Source organism: Sycon ciliatum, chromosome 13 (genome assembly GCF_964019385.1).
Source record: "Sycon ciliatum chromosome 13, ocSycCili1.1, whole genome shotgun sequence".
NCBI classification, from domain to species: domain Eukaryota; kingdom Metazoa; phylum Porifera; class Calcarea; order Leucosolenida; family Sycettidae; genus Sycon; species Sycon ciliatum.
The window spans coordinates 25,809,364-25,835,957 of NC_088655.1; the positions used below are offsets into that span (position 1 = coordinate 25,809,364).

The 26,594-nt window shown below is 47.1% G+C and overlaps 3 protein-coding genes across 4 annotated transcripts in view; 2 read left to right on the top strand and 1 right to left on the bottom strand.

Moving 5' to 3' along the window:
• Positions 1–14,990, top strand: part of LOC135829470 (uncharacterized) — a 22,800-nt gene extending 7,810 nt beyond the window's left edge. Inside the window, exons 4-5 of the mRNA XM_065341874.1 lie at positions 1,259–1,496; positions 13,833–14,990. Coding sequence (XP_065197946.1) covers positions 1,259–1,496; positions 13,833–13,866 — 272 coding nt within the window. The 3' untranslated portion in view covers positions 13,867–14,990. The remainder of the gene's footprint in view (positions 1–1,258; positions 1,497–13,832) is intronic.
• A 3,723-nt stretch (positions 14,991–18,713) lies between these two features.
• LOC135829475 (uncharacterized) lies at positions 18,714–22,364 on the top strand. The gene is made up of 5 exons (XM_065341883.1): positions 18,714–18,953; positions 19,705–19,799; positions 20,348–20,489; positions 21,609–21,693; positions 22,170–22,364. Exons 1-5 carry the CDS (start codon positions 18,850–18,852, stop codon positions 22,359–22,361), a joined length of 618 nt encoding a protein of 205 aa, XP_065197955.1. The 5' UTR covers positions 18,714–18,849; the 3' UTR covers positions 22,362–22,364.
• Positions 22,365–22,478: 114 nt separating this feature from the next.
• The window catches only part of LOC135829473 (hormone-sensitive lipase-like), a 40,131-nt gene continuing 36,015 nt past the window's right edge, over positions 22,479–26,594 (bottom strand). For both annotated transcript variants that reach the window (XM_065341880.1, XM_065341879.1), the window contains 2 exons: positions 25,777–25,933; positions 22,479–22,860 (listed from right to left, as the gene is read on the bottom strand). In XM_065341880.1, coding sequence (XP_065197952.1) covers positions 22,819–22,860; positions 25,777–25,933 — 199 coding nt within the window. In that variant the 3' untranslated portion in view covers positions 22,479–22,818. The remainder of the gene's footprint in view (positions 22,861–25,776; positions 25,934–26,594) is intronic.

A 26,594-nucleotide genomic window follows, 5' to 3' on the forward strand; every position in this document is an offset into this window, starting at 1 on the left:
CTACCACTTTTTATGGAGTATGCTCTTCCACATTCTACCATGGTCTGCAATCATCTTTCTTACTCAGCTACCTTCAGCATCATGCATGGGATGTTGTGGTACTGACCTGGGCGTTCTGCAGGCATTGAATACAGCTGTTATTTACTGCGAGTGGCGCGGGGCTCTACACACCTCACTGGAGATGTGAGACTGGAACTGTGCTTGTATCACTGCTGTAGCGCAGTATCTACTTTCCTCGCCGTTTGTGCTTGTGTTGTCATGTATATGTAGCAATGCACCCGCCACGACGTGCTTTGCACTTCTCTACGCGCGCTGTCACTAGGTACCGCGCTTTGCTTCCTTCTTTTATACTGCTGTTTTTTTCCATGTCCACTTCATTCCTGATGATGGTCATGAAGACCGAAATGTTGAAACGATACCTCTAATGGATTTGTGTGAAATGCAGTGCTCTCTTTAGTGTAGGCAGTTTGCCTGCAAACGATTCAAGTATAATGAAGCTGCGTGAAACGTCCTTCAAAATTTTGATCTTGAAATACTAAAATAATTCTCAAAAAAATCGATCGATCGATGTGCCGTTGTATGCAACAACACGTATAGCTACAGCGCAATGACTTCCGTGTTCACTCACACCGTTTCAGTGTTGTGGGTGTGTTCACATGGCCTGAACCAGTCAAGTGTCTGTAAGTTCGGCAGGAAACGCGAGCTCCAACAACAAGTCGTTTGGCGCAACCACCTTCTTTGTCTTGTACTTTTTGTGGATCTTCCAGAGTAATCACCAAAGCAATGAAAAAAAGTTTGGCTTGAAGATAATTTGGGATTTGAACTCACAACTTCATGGTCAGCAGACAGCATTCATAACCAAAAGGCCAAAAAGGAAAGGATAAATCGTGGGTTTTGATAAAAAATCGATCTGGCTTCCGGGGCAAATTGTAAACCATGGGAAAAGGCCGGAAACCTGGGCGAAATTCTAAATCCTTATAAAACGGCTGGTCCAATTGTTCTGAAACTTTCACAGAACAATTTGCCGTACCCTTACAAGCCATTCTATGTACTTTGTTGTCCAAATTTCCCTTATCTTCATACTTTTTAAGACCAAAACCTGATTGCTAATCTTTTTGAAACGGACTAGGAGATCTCTCTCTCTCTCTCTCTCTCTCTCTCTCTCTCTCTCTCGCTCTCTCTCCCGCTCTCTCTCTCTCTCTCTCTCTCTCTCTCTCTCTCTCTCTCTCTCTCTCATCATTTTTGTTTTGCTGTGCAGGTAAACTGGCAAAGATGTGTGTGAAAAAACGCGAGAAACAGTATGTCGATACCTATGAGATTGTCGTACAGCGCTTCATTAAAGTTCATGCGAAAGGAGACGCAGACGTCACTAACATACCCGGCGTTATCTTCTACCTGATAGCTGGCGATTATCAACCAACATGTCAGGACTTTCGTAATCTGATCAAGGATGCCGGTGGCGAAGCGCTTGCTGTAAAAGTGGAGGAAATCATCAAGTAAGTGGACGAACTCAAACCTCCGTTATCCGGGCACTCACTGGCATCACGCATGTCTATGCACAGAGGGACTGCAAATTGAAATGGACTGCATGGTCATTTTCATCTGTGCATGTGCCGGGGGGAGGGGGGGGGGGGGGGGGGAGGGGTGGCTGTATTGTATAGTTATGGTTTCAAGCATTTCAAGTCACGTGCCAATCTCGATCTTTTCTGGCCACTCTGCAGCTAGTCGTTATCTGGTCACTCCCAGGGGCGTAGTAGCCGATCCGGCTTTGGCAGGAACACTTTTCGCCCAGAAGTGCCCAGAATGCAGAATTTTGCACCGTAATTTCAATTTTTTCCCGGGGGACACCCCCACACCCCCTCCAACCGGACCACCTCCAACGGCGGTGCTACGCACATGACTCTGCAGCTAGTCGTCCTGGGCCAAGATGAGATTGGATGATTCACACAGTACAAGCATGAGTCACCGAGCCATGGTGATTGAGTGCGTGGCAGTGGAATGGTTCCAGCGTCCGCGCCATGTTTGTAGAGTGGCTTCACATCTGTTGCCATGGTTATAGAGTGGCTTCACATCTGTTGCCTTGGTTATAGAGTGGCTTCACATCTGTTGTCATGGTTATAGAGTGGCTTCACATCTGTTGTCATGGTTATAGAGTGGCTTCACATCTGTTGTCATGGTTATAGAGTGGCTTTATTTATTTATTTATTCAACATCTCCTGGCCCGTCCGAAGACTGCCAATAAACATGAGAGGTCAGGTGATAGCCAACCACGGCAAGCTAAAAAGGGAAAAAAAGAAAGATGCTGTCAGAGAGGGAAGGGAGATAGGGAGAGAAAAAGAAAGGGAGGCACATTAATAATACATGGGATCACTTCGGATGAGACAGTGTGGAAAGCTGGACTGTGAATTTCCTGATATCCTGGCATGTCTTAATGCTAGTAGGCAGGTTAGACCAAAGGGAGTATGCTGAGAAGAAAGGGGATTTCAAAACAGAGAGGAACTAGCTCGGGGCAGTGATAAGGCATTGCGTGTTGGTCTAGTGGTAACAAACCAGTTGTACTTGGCAATATGTTTCGGGACTTGGGCTAGGAAGATTTTTTGCACAAGGATACAAAGATGCTGCTGATGTCGGGCAAGAAGAGGGTGCGTGGAAGCAAGTTTATAAAGACAAAGGGAGGCAAATGTTTGGTCTTTTCGAAACAGAATTTTCAGAAGCAAGCGTTGATGTACCTCCAGTCTGTGGAGTAAAGTCTGAGACAACCCGCACCAAGCTATATCGCAATAGTCAAATATAGGCAAAATGTACGACTTAAGGGGCCGTCCGTGAATATCGAACTTTTTTCACGAAACGAATTATTTTAGTTTAGACCCAAACCCTCCCCCCCCTCCCCCTCAGAACGAAAAAAATATTGACTGCATTTAAACACATACTTTTCAATGCAATCTGTACTGATGACAGTCAAGCATATGTGTACGTACAGTCCCACAAGACATACCCCCCCCCACACACACACACACATACAGTCCTGCGGTGATGTATGGTTGCACCTGTACTCAACCAAGTCATTTACAAGCCACGCATAATTCTTGGGATGATAGAGAGATATGAATATGATACATGAATGTCTTCCTTCACGCCACTAGTATGGTAATGCGGTGTACTGTTTGCATTCAACGAGACTATACTTCAAAGTAGTAGCAATGGAAAACGAAATAGTACATCCTGACTCATATCTTGATGGGACGACCCCGTGCCCAAGAAGGTCCACTCAGTTGCTGGATGGTCGGCCACGCTTGAGGTGGTGCCCAGCAGCTTTCTTGTGCTTCTGCAACTGGTAACCTGAGCTGAATGATAGCCCACAGTCGGCAAACGTGCATCTATGGCAGGTGCGCTTTGGTGCAGGCTCATCACTGGCTGGTGTTGGTGTGTCTGCTGATGAAGTCGCAGCAGTTGACGTCACCTGCTTTTTGCTACGATGCTGTCTCCAGCGATCAGGGTGTACGAGACAGACATGGCGATCGCCATCGCGAACCGATGTGTAAACGTAACGGCATCCATATTCGCAGCGTGTTGTCCCACCAGATGGAAGACCATCGTCCAAAGGAAGAAGAGGCTTTCCCAAAGCTAGGTGAGTGCAGCATTCCAGGAACGACTTGAAATGAAGGCCGTCAGCGGTCTCACAAGGAAGAGGGGTGAAGAGGTGTCCACCAGCGGAACGGAGAAATTTTACAGAGTCAGAAGCAACAACTGGATGGGCTAAGCAGTGTGCGCATTCCTCGCTCTCACACTTCAGGAATGTCATCTGGTAGTGTGATCGAGACACATGCTTGCAGAGGAATGCAAGGAGGGACCGGATCTCCTGCATGTCTTCGCTCTGCTCAATGGCCCGCCGAGACGACTTCACAAAGTCTGCAAGTACATCATGATCACTGTACTTGCAGCTCGAGTCAATGCATTGAACCTTCCTGGGGATTACATCATGACTATCAAATTTCAGCTTCGACCAGTATCCACCCAGAATGTCAATAGCTTGATCGAAAACAACTGATTCTTTTCGGCACAGTTCCTCTTTAGAGAGCTTCTGAAGATGTGGTGGTTCCTCGCCATCTAATCTGTTCGGGAGGGTAACGCCAGCCAACGAACGGGAAAGCGGAGCCCAAGCATGTTCAATGTTATTGTAGGCGGAGTGGCCAGGGGCATGACAGGAGATGATCAGAGCATCCAAATTCTGATCTTTCCACAGTTGGCCGAAAGCTAGGAGGTTCACCAAATGCTTGGGGCTAAAATCAGGACCACCATCGACGAGAAGGGAAACCACTTTCCTCTGCAGCAACGGTACCTCACGGAACAAAGTTGTCAGGTCAGATGCATGGGCGCTACTGGTTGCCGAGTGAAATTTAGTTGCCCGGTTGAAAACATGCACAGGGCCCGTTTGAGGTGAGACATGGTGGAGGCGACCGAGCTTATCAACCTTGAATCGACTGGAAGCTGCAGAAGAAGATGCTGGGCTCCAGCTTGCTGATCGTTTGGGAGTCGTGTTGCGCGGTTCGTTTCGGGTCAAGCTGCGAGACCGAACTCGGCTGGCATGAGGAGCGGCAGATGGCTTGTGTTCTAGGATCATGTATCCGGACGGGATGATTTTAGAATTTTTGTAGGGGAAGTCGTGATCAGAGTACTGCGGCTTATCATCGACTGGAAAGAAATGGTTGAGCTGATGATATCGGGACACTGCAAGGACACCCACGTTCACTTTGTTCATATCATCACAAGACAGCTGGACACATTCTGCTTCAAAATGTTGGCAGAATTCTTTCACGTACTTCACCTGCGCAAATGCAAAGTGAGCATCCATATTTTCTTTTCGGAGGCTGTTGTCTTTTCCTGGAACTCTACTCTGCACAAGACCTGTGTAACGAGTTGCATTCATGGTGCCTCGGCGTGGTGCTACCATCAGCTGGTGCAAAGTACTGCGCGAAATCGACTTGATGTAGGGGATCATCTGCAGCACGTGCTTTTGAATGTCTGCCAAGCTGACGCCCATGGAATTTCCAGTTGTGGACCTTCTCCGTGCCTGGGCAGAGAAACCGTGGTTCTGAATGAAGTCAGTGACAATAGTCACTATCTCCGGAAACTGACTGACAACCGCCTTGCGGCCGGGCTTCTGACCAGGTAGGTGATGATAGATTTCAGTTGGGACATTATCAGTGGTAGCTTGATTTACTGGTTCTTGTGGTGTTTCACTCAGGAGGAGCATGTCAGCAAACGTATCGCCACTGGCCAGGAGGGAGAACTCAGCCATGTTAACCAAGACAGTCCTACATGTTGACTTCTGCCTGACGGCAATAACGGGTAGGAACCTCACAAGTTGAATAAGAAGCCGCTGTGTAAACCGCTTTGACTCAGTCATGTTGGTGGCGTTGTTGGTTGTATCAGCAGCAGCAGCAGCATCACCATCATCATCAGGATTATCTATGGAACACTCCACTTCACTATCATCATCTGCTGAATCAGCAGGCTGGAGGGCATGGATAGCAAACTGAAGACACTCGAGCGGTGCAGCATTACTTGCTTCCAAAGCAGACGCACATGCCAGCAACTGCTCTGCCGACAGTGGCTCTTCTACAAAGGTGTTATCCTCTGCTGCAGACTTGAGAGCCGCACGAGCAGTGTCCCAGGTCAAAGCTGGAGAGTTCTCACAAAGAAAGACGAAATCAGTGCTGCGCCGCGGCACTCCACGGTTCATCATTTGAGAATTCCGGACTTGTAAGCGTGGAATCACTGCACCAAGACTGGATTTGAGGCGTGGCAGCAAGCTTGCTAAAGTCGTCAGCTTCTCCATCTTCTGGGCCAGACTTTTCACACCGCCAGTTGTCAACAAGCTTGACTGTGGCACCTTGATGCTGCTTATTTCAACAACTACATGCGCTATGTCCTTCAATTCTTCCTCAACTTTGGCTATTGCACTGGATATCTTCGAAGTCTTACGTTTCCTGTTGCTCACCATGCGCTTGTAGCAATTGTGTTGGTTGCGGTACTGCAGCCACAAGTCACTCACCTCCGTGAAAAGTTGCATGACGGATGTCTTGCCCTTCACATCTTCGGTCAGGAAATCATCCGGGTCGATCTGGAAGACCTCTAACAACTTCCTAGAACTGGAGCTTTCCGACGCGGTAGCAGATACAGGACCTGGTGCAGACGATGTCGCAGCTGCGGGTGAATTTTGACCAGTCCGTGCCCGAAACGGATCCACAGGCTTGACGAAGGGCTCAGCAAGCTTTCTCCCATCGTCAGTCTCAGCATTACTTCTCCACAGCAAGCTTTTGACTGCTGCCTCATCATTCTTATACAGCAAGTGCCACTCCTGCTGAGCGCGATCCAAAAAAGTCTGCCTGTTGCTCTCCTTCGCAGTCTTCCACAGAGCTTCGATCACTCGATAGTAATTCGTATCGGGAGCAGTTCCAGCGGAGAAGAATGGGCCCTTTCCTTTCTTCGTGCCGAATAGCGTTGCTTGAGTCAGCTTCTTTCCAGACATATCGAAAAATCGCTCGAAACAGGCACCACGTTTGTCACAAAAAGAAATTCGCCTTGCACAACGCAGAAAGCAGCAACACAGTCGAATCGAAGCACTACAACGACAAGCTCTCTGGCTTGGAATCAGAGTATTTCACTGCATTGTAGTTCCTGCTTGCAGCGAATGTCCGCAACCCTCCACGTGCAGTGCGTAGATCTAGTACTAGTAGGAATCGGCCAGTTCGCCGAAACGAGAACATTTTGTTCCAAAAGAGTAATCCGAACCCTTTTCCGACTGGAAAGGAGCAACCACGTACCCTTGTCAAGTGTTTTGACCGCGCTGGTGCACGCGCACGCACTGCGCAAGTCATGTATTGAAGTAGTCTGCATTAGCACTAGCAAGCAGTAGCACTGTACTGCAGTGTGTACTAGTACATGCAATCATGTACATGTACGACGGACTTCACCGCATACCGCCTTTCTGCGCTGTACTTGACATGGTGTCGAAGTTTTCTGAAACGAAACGGGCCAACCCCCTCCCACCCCATAACGAAATTATTTCGTTTCGTAAAAAAAGTTCGATAATTACGGACGGCCCCTAAAGAACAATTCTCTGCAGTTATCATTCAAGTGTTGGCAGTGGGGTTGTAGCATACCTAAGGACGCACTCGCACGCTTGCACACAGACTGGACTTGTGGAGACCAGGAGAGTTGGCGGTCGAGAATAACGCCCAGGTGCTTGTGCTCATTAACAACTTTAATAGGTGTACTATTTAGACCAGGAAAATACAGAAGTTGAGTGGGGGGCGAGGGAGAGAAGAACATGGCCTCGGTTTTGGCGAGGTTAGGCTTCAGTTTCCAGGTTTCCATCCATGTTACTGTAGCGTTGACCCCGGACTGCATGGAGGCCGTGAGGTTGTCTGCCGAGCTGTCGGAGCACATCAGAGCAGTGTCGTCAGCAAAAAGACTTACATTTGGTACAAGGGCTGGCAAGTCATTAACGTACAGTAGAAATAGGAGCGGCCCAAGTATGGACCCCTGGGGTACCCCAGACACGACTAGTAATGGGTCTGATAGGGAGGTAGATACTCTGACAGTCTGGTGGCGGCAGGAAAGATAGGATGAGAGCCATTGCAGGGCTGGACCGTGTACCAAGAAGACGGACTCTAGCTTTGCAAGCAGACCACGATGCCAGACGGTGTCGAAAGCTTTCGCTAGGTCAAAGAACACGATGCCAACATGCCGCCTGAGGTTCCGCTGGGTGTAGATGTCTTGTACTAGACGTGTTAGTTGGAAAGTTGTGGAGTCTCCACGGCAGAAACCGGATTGAGATGGTGAAAGCGCTGGGGTGACGTGGCAGTACAGAGACTCAAAGAAAATACGTTCACAGACCTTGGACACAGCGGGAAGGAGAGAGATTGGTCTGTAGTTGCCAGCCTGAGAGCGTTGGCCTTTCTTATAGATCGGGACGATAACAGCAGATTTCCAGACGGACGGAAATACTCCTGTACGATATGACATGTTAAAGAGCAGGCACAAGGGATAGGACAGAGATGGCGCAAGCCATTTGAGAACCTCATTGGGTATGCCATCTTCGCCAGGGGACTTACAATTCTTCAGGAGTTTGAGGTGCTTACAGACGGTAGCAGTCGTGGTAACGACGCGTGTGAGTGGTGCGCTAAGTTCAGGGGCTGGGGACAGCGATGGAATGACCCAATTCGGATCTTCCGGAATGCCGGATGAAACAAACTGCTTGTTCAGTGTGTCTGCAATCGCCTTCACATCGTGCTGGCGGTTGCCATTGGAGTCCGTCAGGTACTGGATTGGCGCGCGGGAGGTCCCGCGGCACTGGTTGCGAATGAATTGGTGGAGTGATGGGCGATCGGGGGAGGAGAGTGTTGCAGAAAGAGAGTTTAGAAAGGAGCGGTGTGAGGTACGAGAAAGGTGCTTGACGAAGTTGCGTTGAACTCGGTAAGCCTCCCGGTTAACCGGCGTTGGGAATTTCTTGTAGATGCTGAAAAGATCACGCTTGCGCTTCACTTCAGATACGAGGGACCGTGTCACCCATGGGGGACTAGATGTCGAGGATGTTGGGTTGGAATGTTTCCGGTTGTTGTAGCCGATAGCAAAGTTAGAGAGGTGCTGTTGGAACCCTCGTTCAAGGACGGCTGCAAGGTGATCTACCGCGGCGTCAACAGTTGGAGAGCCTTCTGGTTGCAGAAACGACCAGTCGTGGCAGGAGAAATCAGCGTTCATAGAGTCCCAGCACTGAGAGGGAACTCGACGGAAGCGATATGGGAACGGTTTGCGAGAAGGAAGTGGCAGGTCTGGATCCGAGGGCAATGAGACGGCGAACTGGCATGAAACCATGAGATGGTCCGAGGAGCCAAGAGCGCAAGCTGTGTGAACGTCCGTCGCCAGCAGGGGTTGGTTCGTGAAGACAAGGTCTAGACATGACTGTGTTCCGGAAGATGTTGTGTGCGTTGGACTCTGCACCAGCTGATCCAAACCGAAGCAGGTAAGGGTGCGAAAAAGTGCCGCCCCAGCAGGACACGTTAAATCCGATGGGCACCACCGTTTGTGCTTACTGTTGAAGTCCCCAGCCATTATGACATGGTACGATGACATGGGAACGGTTACCAAAGCACTAGCTAGCATATCACAGAAGTGGTCTATTTCCGTGGTTTTGACTGAGGGCGGACGGTAGGTACAGCAGACGAGGATGGGTGTCGGGGAGCCTAAGATTGGGTGAAGCTCAACCCATACGGATTCACAGGTCGGACGAGCAAGGTCGTCGCGAACTTGGACTCTTCCGAAGCGATTTTGCCGGACAAGAATCGCAACTCCACCATATCCTCTGGTTGCCGTACCGGATTTGTTATCATGAGGTGGTCGGTCGCGACGAAATGTGGTATAACCGGAGATGGTGAGCGCTATGCTTGGATTTAGCCATGTTTCATTTAGACAGATGACATCAGGTTTGTTGAAATCAGCAATGACAGACAGTTCGGCAGATTTGTTAACGATTGAGCGGCAATTTACGGAAAGCAAGGTCAGTTTACCCTGGCAAGGGGGGAAGTAGGGCCGAGCCAGTGGATTCAGCTGTGGTCGCGCCATCATGCTGAGCCTGAGGAGAGGACGTTGTTTGCCTGGTTGGCATTGCTGGTGTCAAAACTGTCCGCGGCAAAACGCCAGGGCCTAACCGTGTGCGAAAGAGCATCCGGCCAGAACCCTTTGTCACCGACTGTGTTCTCATCAGCTGCCTCGACGGTCACCCGTGCGTAGGCAGTTCTGAAGTGCTTGGATGCAAATATGACACCTTCCTGAATCTGCACTCCTCGGGCAGAGCACCATTCAGCAATTGATGATGCGGAGCAGTGTGGCTGCACGTTGCCAACGTAAAACACTTTGCGTTTGGCCCGGGGTGATGCCGTGAGGTCTACTGCCGGCTCGCTATCACGAGCCGGCTTGGTGTAGCGGGATGTTTCCACCCGCCTTGTTATGCTTTGAGCTAGCTGGGACTGACTACTAGTATCTGCCGCGTGCCTTTGTCTCTGGGCGGCTCGAGTGCGTCTGCCCTGGTGTTCCTGCCATTCATGTACTTGTTGTTCAGTATCGGTGGACCTACGGGATGCATCCAGGCCTGCTGCGGGGCTGGAGCTACGACTTGTAGTAGTGCTGGACCTACGGGATGCATGCACGCCTGCTGCGGGGCTGGAACTACGACTTGTAGTAGTGTTGGGTTGTGGCACACGCGTTTCTCCTGGCAGGCTGCCACTGCCGGCGTGTGTACCGTACGTTTGTACAGACCTGCCCGTTGTGGTGCTGAGCCTCGCACGTGCACTTGCAGTTTGTGTGGCGGTTCCTAGTACTACGTCGCTGTACTGGTGTGGCATGGCGTGCTGTGTGTGTACGCTAGTATCTCGCAGGTCAGCCATTTCCCGCCTCAGCTGTTGAATTTCAAGCTTCAAGGAAGCAATTTCATCATCTCTTCCCACCCTAATTGCCACTATTTCTTTATTCAGGTCCATTATTGTCGAGGACAATGCGGCCAAAGCAGTCGTGACATGTCCTATACCGGTCATACCTTCCAGGATGGGGTGGGACCCAATCCCCTCCTTCCGGAGCGCTCCCACCAGGTCGGGCCGTGAGAAGGAGTCCGCTTTCGGGATGCCAGTCCGGGTGGCCAGGTTTTGTAGACAGTCGAACGTCAGAAGGGCCAGGTCGACATGCTCATTGGTGGCCATAGTCCGCAGTACAAGTCACAGCTCCTGTAGGTTACAGTTACAGACTCGGAAAGGCTGATAGGAGCGGAGCTCCTAAAACTGCATCCGCACTCGAAAATTCAAATCTTTTGCTTTCACATCTGTTATCATGGTTATAGAGTGGCTTCACATCTGTTGTCATGGTTATAGAGTGGCTTCACATCTGTTATGGTTATAGAGTGGCTTCACATCTGTTGTCATGTGACTGCATTTGTGTAGAAAGTGTACACCGTGTCAGGTGGACGGTGAATCCAATATGGCCACCGACGTCACGTGACCTATTGATGCAGGGGTTGACTGGAGTTGAAACCAGCCTGGGTGAATCTGTCCACTGTGGTCATGTGCTAGATATTATATGCAGCAGCTTTTCACAGCAGCATCTGCAGCGGCGGAATGTGACGATCTATGCCTCTATCTATGCCCGCATCGGTGGGTCACGTGACGCCGGTGGCCATGTTGGTTCCACTGTCCAATCAACCATCTATGGCACATGACGCCGGTGGCCATACTGGTTCCAACTCCACTCAAGCCCCTGCATCTGTGGGTCACATGACGTCGGCGGCGGCCATGCTGGTTCTACTGTCCACCGTCCGTACACTAGTACACCGGCTTTCAACACAAACGCAGTCACATGACAACAAAAATGTGAACCCACTGGACGGGGACATGTACTGTAAACCAGGGAGTCGTAAAATACCGTATTTTACGACTCCCTGGTTTAAACCGCCCAATATTCGCGTCCTTAAATTTTCGCGATTTCTCAGAACCAGCGAGTTTACGATGGGAAATCTTTTGCGGAATACTCTGGCTACACATATACACCCGCTGTTGAAGTTTGATTTCACGATGGGAAATATTCGCGTTATGCTCTTCTCACAAAATTAGCTAACAGAATAATGTGTCGCAAACATTAGGCCGTTTACAGTACTCCTCTCTTCCCCCCCCCCCCACACACACACACACGTACACACACACACACGTACACACACACAGACACACACACACACACAGACACACACACACACACACATACACACACACAGACACACACACTTACCTCTCTGTTCTGAAGCTAAGTTAATTACTGGCATATCAGCATCCGTTCATGTCATGAACCACCAGAACGGCAGAAGAGTGATTGTTGGAGTCTCGGCGACACGTACACACTGTGCATGATGATGTGTACAGCATATGTGTGTATGTAGAGTAACACTTGTCAAGGCGACCACTCGGATAAGGCGACCACCTGTCCCAGAAGACCACTGAGACCAGGGCCAAGTGATGCTATTTCCAGTCAAATGACCCTGGATAAGGAGACCACCTGGTAACAGAGACCACGTTTTGAAGGTCCCTTAGACAGGTTCCACAGTATGTATATTATATTTGAATTCGCAAGTACACACCGGCTAAAAGCCCAATTACATGGAAGCGAATGTGATAATGGGGTTAATTTAAGAAACAGGGTGGAGGAAGGAGGAGGACGGTAGCAAGCAACAGGGAGGACAATTCAGGAGCAAAATTAACAATTGCACAAATATACGGTCAACTTTGCGTATAACGACACTCGGCGGGGCATCAGAAAAGTGCCCTTATTCGCGAAGTGTCCTTATACCCGAAGTATATTTGTAATACAGTTAGATGGCACTTTGCTCTGGGCATGGAAATTCTGTCGTTAGGCGAGACCAAAATAAAATTGAGATTCCCGGGCAGGACCCACGTGAAATTGGTGCGGGCGGGCGAATTTAATTTTTTAATTTTGTCCCATGTATATACATGACTATATGCGTGCATGGCATGTTGAACTTTTTTTACAGCATTTTCCGGTGGTTTTTATTTAACTTTTTTTACAGACAACAGGTACGCGGTTTACCTCTTAAATTTTTTTATATTTCGGCCAACGGTGGCCCTGATCTGTACATCTGGGAGTCGTACAAGCTCGGGTTTGTGTGACTCCACGTCCCAGATCTACTCACACGATCAGTACTGTTCAAAAAATAAAATTCGCTTTGGCTCGATTTTGGTGCGGGAGGGCCCGGGAATCTCTATTTTTTTTGGTCTCGCCTTGTCATTACATGTATATCCGGCGGCGTTATTAGCGAAGTGGACCGCACAGTATTTCCCCGGATATAAGCACCACCTTTTATACTAAACTTCTCGGGCAACAAAGGGGCCGTGGCTTAAAATCGACTGTGCCATCCCAAACGTCGTATGACGTATGCGAATAATTATATTAGCTACAGTCCATTCAGAAAAAGATGATATCCTAGCATTTGGCCATAAACGGGTCAAATTTTGAGTTTCGTCACAATTTTTTGGCAATCCCTCGTGGAATGCTCTTCCAATTGTGTTTTTGAAGTATATTTCTCCAAAAGGCAAGCCATAACAAGAATAGGATTTCGGCCAGGTTTTGCCCCCAAAGCACTGAATTGGGTAAAAACCATGAAAATCCAGGCCGTTCACTCCACTTGCATAACAGTACATTTGCGGTTCGAACCCCAGTTGAGGTGCCTTTTTTGGACCCTTTTTCAAGTTTCGAATCGCGCGGCACTGCACAGTGTACCACAAAATCGCCCAACACGGGAATGGACTGTAGCTAGTGATGCTCTGCTCTATGTTACGGGAACGCGACGCGAAGAGTCCCGGGAACGCTCTTCGCCGTTCTCAAGAACCAAATACAACAGCGTGCGTAAAATGTGTGTTGTTGTGTGGCGGGGGCCAGGGGAAGAAGGTAATACATAAGTTACATAACCATTTGTGTTGCATGTGTATGTGTGTGTGTGTGTGTGTGTGTGTGTGTGTGTGTGTGTGTGTGTGTGTGTGTGTGTGCACGTGTGTATGCGTGTGCGCGCATGTGTATGTGTGTGCGCGCACGTGTGTGTATGTGTGTGTGCATGTGTGTATGTATGTGTGTGTGTGTGTGTGTGTGTGTGTGTGTGTGTGTGTGTGTGTGTGCGCGTGTGTGTGTGCATGATTGAATGCATGTGTGTGTGTGTGTGTGTGTGTGTGTGTGTGTGTGTGTGTGTGTGTGTGTGTGTGTATTTACTGCTGTACATACAGAGAGTTGAAGCCTGAGGACTGGCAGAAAGCCTGATGACTGGCAGTAGGACATGGTGGTCATGGCAACTGATAGAGTGATCTGTTTCTCACACACATCCGCACACAACCACAGCTTTTTTTCTTTTCTTTCTAAAGAACTATTTTCTCCTACTTCTCCTACTTCCATGTACATACGATTACTTTTAAATGATTCACCTCCCACCTTAGCTTAGTTAGGAGCTGCATCTGTGCCTTGATCCGAGAGGGTGCTGGCGTTCCTGCGGATGTGGAAAACTGGGCCTTTGGCCGAGTCTCAAGCGAACCGTGAACATTTTTTTCACCAGATACTGTTTTCGCCTAGTACATTTTCAAAGATAATTATAGTTTTTTACGCCATAGTTCACCATGAGAATGCTGGATTTCCCCGCGTGCCCGTTGTTCCATGCACAGTACCCATGTTTAGAGTCTAGATAGATTGTCTGAGTTGTGCTGAATTGTCATTCAATTTCTTTTTATTCTCAAAAACATATCTCTACATAGTCTATCTTGGTGACTTAGAACCTCGCTTTAGGTCCGTATTTGCCAACGTGTCTAGTACTTCGAAGTACGTCTTTGAGCTTAGACCCTACTGGTAAAGCAGCGCACTAGTCCGACGTCATCATGTCGAATAGCGGAACATTTTTTTTAATTCTTTTCCGGTTGAACCGGTGTGCTCATAGCATTATCAGGTTCTGCGCGGCCTCCTTTCTGCCTATCCCGGGGACTTGAAGTTCTCAGTCCTCTTTGGCTACCCTTTTTCTCATTTTACGATGCATTTTCAAAGCCCAGCTTCTTTAATTTCTTCTTAACTGCAATTTTCACAGCAGACATTTTCACAAATAATTGCTGTTGCCGGTTGAACCGGTTTGCGTAATCACATTCTGCTCGTCTTTTATTCCTGCATTTGATTTTCATTTTTACTGTCTCTTTGCCTTTCGTACAACATGTATCTTCAACTTTAGCACCTTCTATTTTCATTTTTCAAGGCACCGCAATTTCCAAAGCAGCCATTTACGTAAATGATTTTTATACTTTTCTAAAGCACTGGCACATGGTATCTTTGAAATGCAAATCTCGCTCTAGTCTATAGCCGTGTCCGGCAAATCCTAGGATTTTTTGAATTTTTTCCAATAATCATGACCATGCTTCTGCCTGGGATAAATTGTGTGTTAAGTATCATAATATCAGTAGGTTCTCTTCAGAAGCTTTTACGAGTGCCAGCATTATCCACGCTTGACTTTAAATATAGAGGTGTTTTAGAGAGGACACGTCAGTTTTTTGACAAATCCTATACCCGGGTAATTATAATAAATTATACTGTTGGATTGGAGTGCCGGTTCTGCATTATCCAGAGTGCACTACCGGTAGATAATGCCGATTGCCGGCAGAAAAATTGGCAGAATTCGGTACTTTTTCTGGTAAGTTTCATGCATGTTCGGTATGTGGATAAAGAAATGGAGCAGAATTCGAGGAATTGACCGCCATAAGGTTTGTATGGTTCTGCCAATTTCACTGCTTTTTGAGCAGAATCTGCCACCTTTTCGAGCATTATCCGCCAATGCCTACGCCTGCGGATAATGCTAGCATTTATATGTCAGATATCGAGCATGATGAGCACTCCGAGTTTTGGAGACTATTGCGCTAGCATAATCCGGCAAGTTTTGCCGAAAACTACTACATAATTATGTACTAACTGGTTTGAGGGAAAGAGACAAACAATAATTAATAATTAGGTACATGTACATATCAGGGAGTCGTCAAATACCGCGTTCAAAGTATTTTGACGCCCTGTAGTACAGGAGCCAAGTGGGCAAAATGTGACTTCCCGTTCCCACTTTGGGTGTACCACGATTTTTTTGGCTCATATGATAGAGGGCCATGTGTAGATCACCCTACCACTTGTTGTCATTCTCAGAACTTTCTGAAAGGTGGTGAAAATTGCGATTGAAATTGCCTATAATTACCATGGCAACCGGATACAAAATTAGGATTTGTGTCACTTTGTGTTACTTTTACGCCACTTTGCTATTGGCATCTCCATGTATTTATTCCAATCATTCTAACTGAAGTGTTTTGAAACGAGATTAAGAACTCTTTTCTTCATGATTACCATGGCAACCACGAACGATCTTCAAAATGACAATAAAAAAGAATCAATCAACTTCAAAAGTGCTACCAAATCAGAAGAACAACTGTCTATTGGGATAATCCTGAAGCTAAGAGCGTCAACCTGCTATTTCAGGCCTGATACGTAATGATTGATACCTGGAAAAGACAGTGACACGTACGAGGTGAATTGCTATTTCTGGACATTGTACATTTCTGGACATTTCGAGTAAAATAATTTTTCGTCGCGTGTAGAGTCAAGTCAGTCCGGTTGATGAAGTTTTTTCTTGCCGTAGTTGACAGCTGGGCTGTTGTAGTTTCTCCTCGTGTCGGTGCCTTGTTGATAGCCTTTGCTTGTGCGGCATTTCAACGGGTTTTGTTGTACTATGTCGCATGAGAATTTTGAATTTTGAGTAAAATAAGAAGTAATGGACGAATCGTTGGCTTCCCCATGTGGACTCCACTTCAGACGCTGTATACCGGTAGTCTTGGACCTGTTGGCTGGAAGTGTGAAGAGGCCAACTGCAGTCCACCAATAGAAAATATAACAAAAATGGTGCAGTATAGGATGCCTATTGACGCTATTTTACTTTCATGTCCAGAATTCCATACACTGAAATTTAGGCCGAAAAATTGGCCTGTCGAAAACGTCCTGCTATAAAGTCTCTGGGATCACAGCATGAGCAATTGTCACATATTTGGAAAGATGAAGGATTAGACCATACAATAGATACAAAAAGATATGAAAAATGTGAAACACACAGCCAGTGGGGCTCTATTTTATTTTCATGTCCAGAAATTGCTATTCACCTCGTACATCACTTTCTGAACGGACACGTACATTGTACGGTAAAATAAAATTCCAAGCAGCAAGTAGTCTGTGCTTGTGTCTAAATCTACAAGTATGGGGAATGAACTGTAATGCACCAACAAGAAGGGATTTGTGTATACTGGTATCATATGAGAAGACAGCGCACGTCATAATAATAGCGATCTTTATTAGGATGAACCAAAGCCAGGCCTATCAAAGGGTTCACGGCATTGGAGACGTACATGGTAATGTTCAAACTAGTACAGCATATACAGAACGACAGTGGGCCTTTTACCTGCTACACTGCCCCTTGCCTTTGGTGGGCAGAACGCAATGCACAAGGGGTACAAAGGCCCGGAAAGTCAAAGGCTAATTGGTACCGCGGGATTTAACGCTCCTACATGCATCTCCTCTGCTTGGTTATATTCCGGTGCTGCCTAAAAGTTCTGCTTTCCTCCAGACCAAGACAGGTGCCAACATATCAAACTCAGCATGGGCAAGATAATGACATGTCTGCTCCACGACTTGTTTACAATCTTCCAAAATTACAATCCATATCCTGTCTCTAAATATGGCTAAGCTCAGCTGTCATCAGTTACTCTGATCCTGGGCGGCATTGGTTAGGCCCTGTTCAACGACCAGTGATACTACATGTACCTGGATCACACAATTTCTGCTGTCTTAGCGGGTTCCGATCATGTCATGTTGGAATTGCCGACAGCATCTTGACTCGGATGTAGCAGATTAGCCATGAGCTTGTATTCTTGCCAGGAAGCCCTCGTTGAACTAACCCACACGAGTCAATCAATATTTCCAGGATTTACTCGCTGCAAATTCAAGTCTGTCTTATTGCCCAACATGCCTTGAAGCGGTACGTGTGGTACTTGCAGAACTTGAGTAGCTAAAGTCGGTGGCAGGCCCTGGCTGCATGCAGAGGATAATTCGAGCAAACAATGAAAACTTTAAAATGCAACACACCCACATACACTCGCAGGCCGACAACCTTCATTACACAGTTATGGGTCCACACACGTCACTTTAGTCCAGAAGAGTTTCGGCCTTTGAAAGAAACTACTCCTGCGGATGTAGTACAGGACTACTCTTTGGCCAAGAAATTAATAATTCCAGAGATTGCCCCCACCTTGGCAGGCCAAATGATAACATTTTCAAAAGGCACAATTCACACATGCAGAAACAGTTCAATGCCACATGTGCATGTGAAGCTCACCTGCATCACTGAGGGCTGCACCATTTTGCAGTTGATTACCAGTCACTGTCCTGTAATGTTGTAAGTCGAATAGAACTCTGCAACGGGCGATAGTATCAGCTGCTTTTATGATAAATTGATGAGACCGTCGATGAAAGTGGCTCTCTTATAAATGCCGATGACACCACGTTGCCTCCTACTAGTCTATGGGTAAAAAGGATGCAAGTAATCCTAATCATCGCTACGATGAGGGAATACAGGAAATCTCAAAATCATGACTTGAATAAACTTGCCAAAGTGCCCAGCTGTTTCACCACTGCTGGATGTTGCTGGATTTCTTTCCATGTGGAAAGTTATTTATTCATTTGCTACATGTAGATGGAATCGGACGAGCAGTACCTTGTTGTGTAGCTCTTTCGTCTTCCGGTCGCGCAACGCCGCAGTCGAAAACAGATCAAGGACAGCTAGTTCCTTTCTTGTCACAGCGAAACTCCGAAAGCGAAAAAGGCTGTACTAGCATACTGACGTCATGAGCCCGATGATGAGGTTGTACGCACCACCCAAGATTCAAAACGCGTGCACTCTACGCAAAAAGTTCTCGAAAATGCTTGAAAATAGTTGAGATTTGCGAGGCCTTATTATTAATTTGGTGCACATTATATTAGGGCTACACAAAAAAGAGACAGAAACATTAAAACATTACCTATACCATACTGGCAAAGAACGGCAGCTATTTACAAAGGCCCTATTCCTACGCCTGTATGATGCCCGGGACCCTCTGATACAGATAAGTACTATTATATAACCCAATACTAGTACAATACTAGTATTAGATAAACCTTGTTATAGTTCACACATGTTGTTAGTTTGACAGCATGAAACAAGGTGGAGGACACAACACCCAGCTGGAGAAACTAAAGAAGTCAGTTACGACTGCCCTTGAAGCTGAGAAGTTGTGTGAGCTCAGTCTGTGCGAACGGTAGGTTCATTATCCAAACAAATGGCAAAATAAAAAGTTGTATCCTGATGATGGCAATTTGCCGAAACGTTGAAAATGATTATGTGAAATGAAATGAGTTGTGAATTTGCAGTGCCCAGGGAATGAGCATGTGTGCTCACCAATTCTCTTCGAAAATAAAAAGTTGCCAGAAGAATAACCTCTACAAATAACCACTTGTGTTATCCACACGTATCAACTACTTATCAGCATTTCAAAGAATATTCTGATTCTGAAAACAATTGTTTCAATGCTCGACCTTATTATAATGATGATAAACTGAACACAATTCAAGAATACTATAACTCAACACATAAGAGATAGGAACTCAGATGGTGAGCCAAGAAAAAAATGTAACATGGAAAAATGTGGGCACAAGGCACTTTCATGCCGTGGAATGTCTCCGTGCTCCTTGTCAGTTTTGTGCTGGATTGTGCACGTCTGACTGTTCAAAATCTGGCTTAGTTGGTAGACTCAATCGCATAACTTGTGCCCACATTTGTCCATGTTACATAATATAAGTGATAATGAATGTTATCTAATCTGGCACTCAATGTGTGACATTTGTGTGTTATCTTGCAATATCACGCGACTCAATATCACATCAGACTAATTATACCAAAGTTCCGTTCGTTTCTCTGCAGGGAGGATGGGAGTTGAAAAATCCACAGCTGATGCAAACCGGATTTTTAATGTATGATGTATACGTGTTTTTTTCTCTGCACCCTACTAGGTTCATCGTTAGCTACCCCACAGCTGAGTGCCATACTGGTCATGACGTAACTACAGAAACAGGAAAACTTGCCGGGGAGCTGAGCCAAAGGCAAGGTAAGAAACTAAGAATCACTCCTGGACATCTGAGGCTTCATGCAAACGGTGATAACGGCACACTCGCCATGACTTTGTATTGTAGGCTCTGTTGAGAAGCTACACTCCAACGCGTTCACCTGTGACCACCACGGCACAATGTATAGCGCGACAAGGCTGGTGTGATATTCAGTACTGAGAACGTGACCGCGGTCCGAGCAACAAACAACACCTTTGTGCAGTTGACAAGACCCTTGTTCACCCTTGACCATTCCTGGAGCAATATAAACCTAAATCTGCAAAAAAAAAACTCTCTCTACAGGTACTTGTTTTCTCCTGCAACCTTCTCCGGGACTGTGCTGCTTTTTAAAACGACTGTCATGTCCAGCAAAATCCAGCCTTATCATGCTCGACTAGGGTCAGGACCATACAGTTGTTGCCCACAGGGACAGTTGTCTGTGTACTGCTGCGGGGTACTGATGTTTTATTGTGCTGGATTTCATCAACAACGACTACTTTACCATTCAAATGGTTGGTTGTTACTTGTGATCTCTGTGTTCTCTTTGTAGAACTATGTTACTTTATACCTGTGCATGGCCATGATCCCATGTACAAACAGCCCCAGAGAGTACCCATGCGTGCTGGCAGCTTACTCATCTGGGACCAGCGTGTGGCGCACGGCAGTCGGCCCAACAACAGCACGCGGGCAAGGTACGTCAGAACACTGCTACGTATATGAGTATTCGTGTGCGTGTGTGTATGAGTGTGCGCTCGTGTGTGTGTGTCCGTATTTGTTTTAAAGTTTGATGCAGTGGTTTGTACTAGGTGCTTTCCCGCCTACTCAGGCTGTGTTTACATGAGAAATTTCAACCCGGGTCGAGTTCAGCCCGGGTTGAAAGTCTGTACGATAGACAAAAGAGGTGAGCGTTTACATGAAGACAGTTGACCCGGGTCAAATACTGATATGCCGCCAAAAGTCCACTTCTACAGTCCTGTATGGTCACGTGAATCCGTTCGCGCGAAATTTGCATCTGCAGTGCTGTTCAAACCTGGCGCGAGATACGCACAGAAGTACGTTTGTACGATTTTCTTGACCCGGGAGGGTTGAAATCAACCCGGGGCGAAATTTCAACCCGGGTCAAGCGCAATGCGTCATGTAAACGCACCATTCACTTTGTGCACATGGCGGGTTGAAATCTGACCCGGGTCGAACTCAACCCGGGTTGAAACGCTTCATGTAAACACGGCCTCAGTTCTCACCAACCAGACTGATATCTATGATAAAGCTCTGCTCTACGGTACATGAGTAGATGATGCTCTCCGTATATCTAGCAGCATCTAGACCCTCCTTGAATACGGAGAACTTAATTATGGGCTGCTTATCCCTATAGGCTACTGACATGACTGTATTATACTATGGTACTTGAAGTCTTGAATACCGTACTGGCAATATATATGGTCGCAGTGAGGCCATGAAGCGTTACATTGGCACATGTTTACCGCACGCAGGGCGTTACATGCAAAGTCGCACAGGAGCCGTTACACAGGTTTCTATATTGCCGCAGTCCTTTTTTTGCTATTGCCGCATCGTTTTTTGCAAACTGCAATGAAAAGATCGCCGCACCCCGCCGGACGCGCGTTACGAACGCAACGAAAATTTGTCGCACTAGCCTGGTCGCACGTTACGCCGCACCCCCCTGCGTTACGCGTTACGCGGCAACATATATTGCCAGTACGGTAGTAGTCGTTGGTGGGAAAGGATCATCCCTCTAGGCTATGTGTGGGTTCGTGTTATGACAAGTTCTTGTGGACCTACAATGTCCTCTGCAGGTATGTTCAATTTGTAAAGATGTTCCAATCCATCAACCTCCGCTCAGAACGAGCTAAGAATCGTGGACAGCTTATCAAGAACAAGGTATGTTGCGGGTGCTCCGCCGGCTGATGTGACCAGTAATGGATGTGTCTGTCCTGCTGCTAAGTATACGAGATCTCGTAGTCCTTAGGCTGTTTTGTTGTCCTGCTGCTGCCTAGCGGATCATGTGATTGTTTGCTTCCCTGTGTGTGCTCTGGGTACTGCCCCTCGCGTTGTTTCCTGTAGCTGTGTGCCTATTGTGCTGTTGTCTGTGTTCTTGTATTCACATCCCGGATACCCTTGCATTCATGTATCCACATCATCCGGGTGACGTCACATGCCTATCATAGTGCCAGTGGTGTAACGATGTGCTAGTATTGTTTTCCTGTGTGATGACATTCCCCAAACTGTCTCCTGTCTCGCATGCGCACATGTGATATGAGCATGCATGATTCGTGAGTCCTCAGGCTTCAGTCAGCGAGTCTTGATACACACATGTAACACAGTGTTATCTCTGTGTTTACACGGTGTACTTGTAGGTTGAACTAGCTGTTTGGGCAAGAAGCTGTTTGCCCTCAAGGCATGGGCATCCGCGGACACGAAGGTGCCCCGCGCCAAGGCTAAGAAAAAGACATAAACTACGTGTTCGCATGGCTCTTTGTACATTCACAGTTGAGTGCCTCGTTTTATGTGTATGTTTAAATCATGTACACCCTCTGATGGGAGTATGATAATGTAGTTATCTAGACGGCTGGCCTGTCCCTAGTGTTCCAAGTGCATATTGACGCTAACCTCCAATGTTATATCCAGCAAGTATCAGATCTGCACTATCGCACATAGAACTGGTGTATATGTCTTTACTGTGTTGACTCACTACCCTACTAGCCACATATTTATATCAGCAATAACGTAGGCACCGCATTATTTTTTGTTTAAGAGCTGTCGGTATGCCGGTAGCATGGGTCACACTAGTGCAAACCACTTCAACTTGATGCTTGGTAATAAAACTAATTATGGACCTTGCTATTTAAAAAAAATAGTTCAATACTCGTAAAATGAGTGCCAATGGGCAAAGGTCCGGTGCTGCACTGAGAACGCATGAGTGGTGACATCTCGTACTGCAATAGGAACTACTTGTATCACGACTAAACATCTTGGTCGTGTTGCTTGATTGCTGCGTCCATCAACTCAATGCACACGTCGGTCCAAGAGTGGGTCAAATGAACTTGGCTGAAAGGTACAACAGAACGGATGGAGAGAGAGAGAGAGAGAGAGAGAGAGAGAGAGAGAGAGAGAGAGAGAGAGAGAGAGAGAGAGAGAGAGAGAGAGAGAGAGAGAGAGAGAGAGAGAGAGAGAGAGAGAAAGACATGCACACACACGCACGCACGCACACACACACACACACACACACACACACACACACACACCTGTACTTGTTGCTCACTGCCAAAACTGGTCACGTGGGTCTCCCCGGGAGAGGGGAGAGAGACTCAAAAGGAATCTTGGAAAGATGACTCAATTGGTTATTGAACCGCCCAACGGCCGACACCCCCTGAAATACCCAAAACTCTGGGTGGACTTGAAAACGATCCCATTTATGGGCTCACCACACCTCAGTAAGGGGCCGTCCGGGGTTACCGATTGTTTCTGCGAAACGAAACATTTTAGTATTTTTCAACCCCCACCCGCCCACCCACCCTTTCCGCAGGTAAAACGCAACCCAAAAAAATATTGATTTCAATCTTCGGCCCCCAGACATAACTGGGCATACTCCGTGTACATTCAATAATTATTTTCAAAACGAAACTCCTAAAACCCACCCACCCCCAAACGAAAACATTTCGTTTTGAAAATACTATAGGTAACATTGGACGGCCCCTAAGTGGGTGAGGAAAAGGTGCAGAAAAAGGATTGACGGCATCAGGGTATCCGTCCTGGGATCCAACTGCAGTTACCCCTGCCCCCAGTGAAGGTAATACTTGCTACTAGTGCGGGTGGCTAAATCAGGCTGGATCTGATTTAGACATCACTAGCACCATCGATTGCACAAGAGTTAATCTAGCCAGAAGCAGTCCATGGTTAACAGGTATGTATACTTCAAATAGAAAGTATATGAACCCTGGAACCAACAAAGGTGACAAGTACAACATTACACCTTCAAGCAGCCGAGCCCGTTGGCAACATACCCAACACAATCAGGCATAAGTGTACCCACCAACTGAACTAGCTGGCACACACTGTACTTGTACTTGTTGCTCACTACCAAAACTGGTCACGTGAGTCCCCCCGGGAGAGGGGAGAGAGACTCAAAAGGAATCTTGGAAAGATGACTCAATTGGTTATTGAACCGCCCAACGACCGACACCCCCTGAAATCCCCAAAACTCTGGGTGGACTTGAAAATGACCCCACTTATGGGCTCACCACACCTCAGTAAGTGGGTGAGGACAAGGTGCAGAAAAAGGATTGACGGCATCAGGGTATCCGTCCCGGGATCCAACTGCAGTTACCCCTGCCCCCAGTGAAGGTAATACTTGCTACTAGTGTGAGTGGCTAAATCAGAGTGGATCTGATAAAAGCTTCACTAGCACCATTGATTACACAAGAGTTAATCTAGCCAGAAGCAGTCCATGGTTGACAGGTATGTATACTTCAAATAGAAAGTATATGAACCCTGGAACCAACAAAGGTGGCAGGTACAACATTACACCTTCAAGCAGCCGAGCCTGTTGGCAACAGACCCAACGCAATCAGGCATAAGTGTACCTACCAACCGAACTGGCACACACACACACACACACACACACACACACACACACACACACACACACAGAGTAAGAGATGACCCATAGCACGAAGAAATCTATCGGCAAAGAAACTAGCTTTCTTACTTGAACACCCACAAAGGAGCACAATAATGTAGCATGTTGAAATGTTCTTGTACTCAAAGATACCGATAAGAAGTACGGCTGAGCCTCAGGCAACTCTTCCACTAGACAGCAGGGGTCCTTCTCCAATGGAGGTCGCTGTCATGGAAGTTCTATCAGCTCATACTGCACACTACTCTCTGTGGAAGGGGTGCTAGTAACCCACCTTCCCATTCCTAGCAGGGTCCAGCACATACATGTAGATGATCTATATGTGCTTACCAAGGTGCTCTGTACACACTTCACATGACTGACTATTAGAGAGAGGTAAAGCTGCACGTTATTTCTGACGTAATGCGCAATATCACGTCAAATTAGGCGTAAACCTCCAAAATTCGACGTGAGCTGCAGGTCACTCGCGTTTTCCAACGCGCGAGCTGAACTTTCGTGTCACGTAAAGCTTAACCTCTCTATTAACACCCCTTCCCAGACACGCAATATGTCTCAGGCACAATCGATTTTCTATGGAACTCACATAGCCAGCTACTCATTACACACAGACTAGCTGCTCCATACATAGCTACTCATTACACACAGACTGCTCCTTGCATTGATCAGTAAGGCTTGAAAATGCTAACGGTACAGTCAGACCTCGCTTAACCGCACACATCCGTTTTCCACAAAAATATCCGGATAGGCGAGGGAACTGGATAACCGAACACCGGTTACATTGGATGCATCACGTATGCTGTAAATCCGTAGCCAGCTATTTTCTTCTGGGTCGCGAGGGATCCGGATAAGCGAGGTCTGACTGTATATCACACCCAGGCCAGGGCCTGTCACAACATTGGTGACCTCTGACTCTGTGGCTCCAGCAGATCCTGTGAAGTACGTACATGTGCATGTACTTCAGAATTAGGTTGTTTACATGCTCATCATGTCACATGTAGAGACTACACAGAAGACTCTCTACTCTAGGTCTCCTTTTTGGTGAAACACACTTCCAAAATTGCACATGTTGCCTAACTTGATTACATGTACATGACTATTGCATCTAGTCACAATTCACACACCTACGTGTGGTATAGCAGTGCTTGGGTTTTCCGGGGCATCGGAAAGGTTCCTTCTCGAAAGAGTTTTGGACAGGGGTGTATTTGCGGACAGTTCCTGATCAATAGGCTAGTTTGTCAATACTATAAGTACGGAATTAGCACTCCTCAGCTACTGGTATGCGAATGCATAGCTCATACCGTACTGCCATGTGTGCTATAGTGGCTTACCAGCAATGCAACCGATGGTAAGCTGTGCAGCATCTCATCACTGGCCATCAGTGGAGAGAGGTAGGCCGGCGAAGCATTCAGGATGGTGGCATGACGTTGGTGGATGCCCGACTGCAGCTGTGACAGGTGACCGGTGTTCGGGTGATACTCTGGCATGCTGGACAGGACAAGAGAAGAACACCATGAACTGGTACTCACAGAGCAATCAGCTTTGCGGAGTACATCCACAGCATAGCCTAGCAGTGCGAGCACAGAGAGACTGAGAGACTGAGAGAGTGGATTCCGATGACTTTAAGGAGACTATAGCAAGGGCAAAGGCAAATCACACGGTCCACGTCCACCAAACACCTGCCTCTAGTCACAGAGCTCTCTGTCCTCATCTATCACCAACGTTGCATCAGATAAAGAAAGCAGGACAAAGGAAGCGATGCAGTTTTGTTTCAATTCCAGGTGATGAAAATCAAAGCTTGAGGTGATGTGCACACAGCTACCCAGAAAGTGACAAAACCATACAATGCTGCTCAAAGAAATCCGGTTGTGCACAGCATACACAGCTACCCAGAAAGTGACAAAATCACAGCTAACCAGAAAGTGACAAAGTCACAGCAAAGCACTTTAAAGTACAGTGCTGCTCAATGAAATCCGGTCGCGTGAGTCAAGTTTGCGCCTTGCGCCATTTCGCAGCCCAGTGTTCGCAGGTCTAGTGCAACGCCCAGCACGTACGTGAGTGACTCGACTGGATTTCATTGAGTAGGCACTGTAGGTTCTTTCACATTGCATAAGCACAAGACATGAAGTGTGAAAGTTGATTGTCGATG

What these genes read in the sequence shown, in the direction of transcription:
- LOC135829475 (XM_065341883.1), top strand. Translation starts at nt 18,850, where the DNA reads ATGAAACAAGGTGGAGGACACAACACCCAGCTGGAGAAACTAAAGAAG. An exon ending in AACAACAGCACGCGGGCAAG is followed by an intron (nt 20,490 to 21,608) that starts GTACGTCAGAAC and finishes TGTCCTCTGCAG; the next exon opens with GTATGTTCAATTTGTAAAGA. An exon ending in GACAGCTTATCAAGAACAAG is followed by an intron (nt 21,694 to 22,169) that starts GTATGTTGCGGG and finishes GTGTACTTGTAG; the next exon opens with GTTGAACTAGCTGTTTGGGC.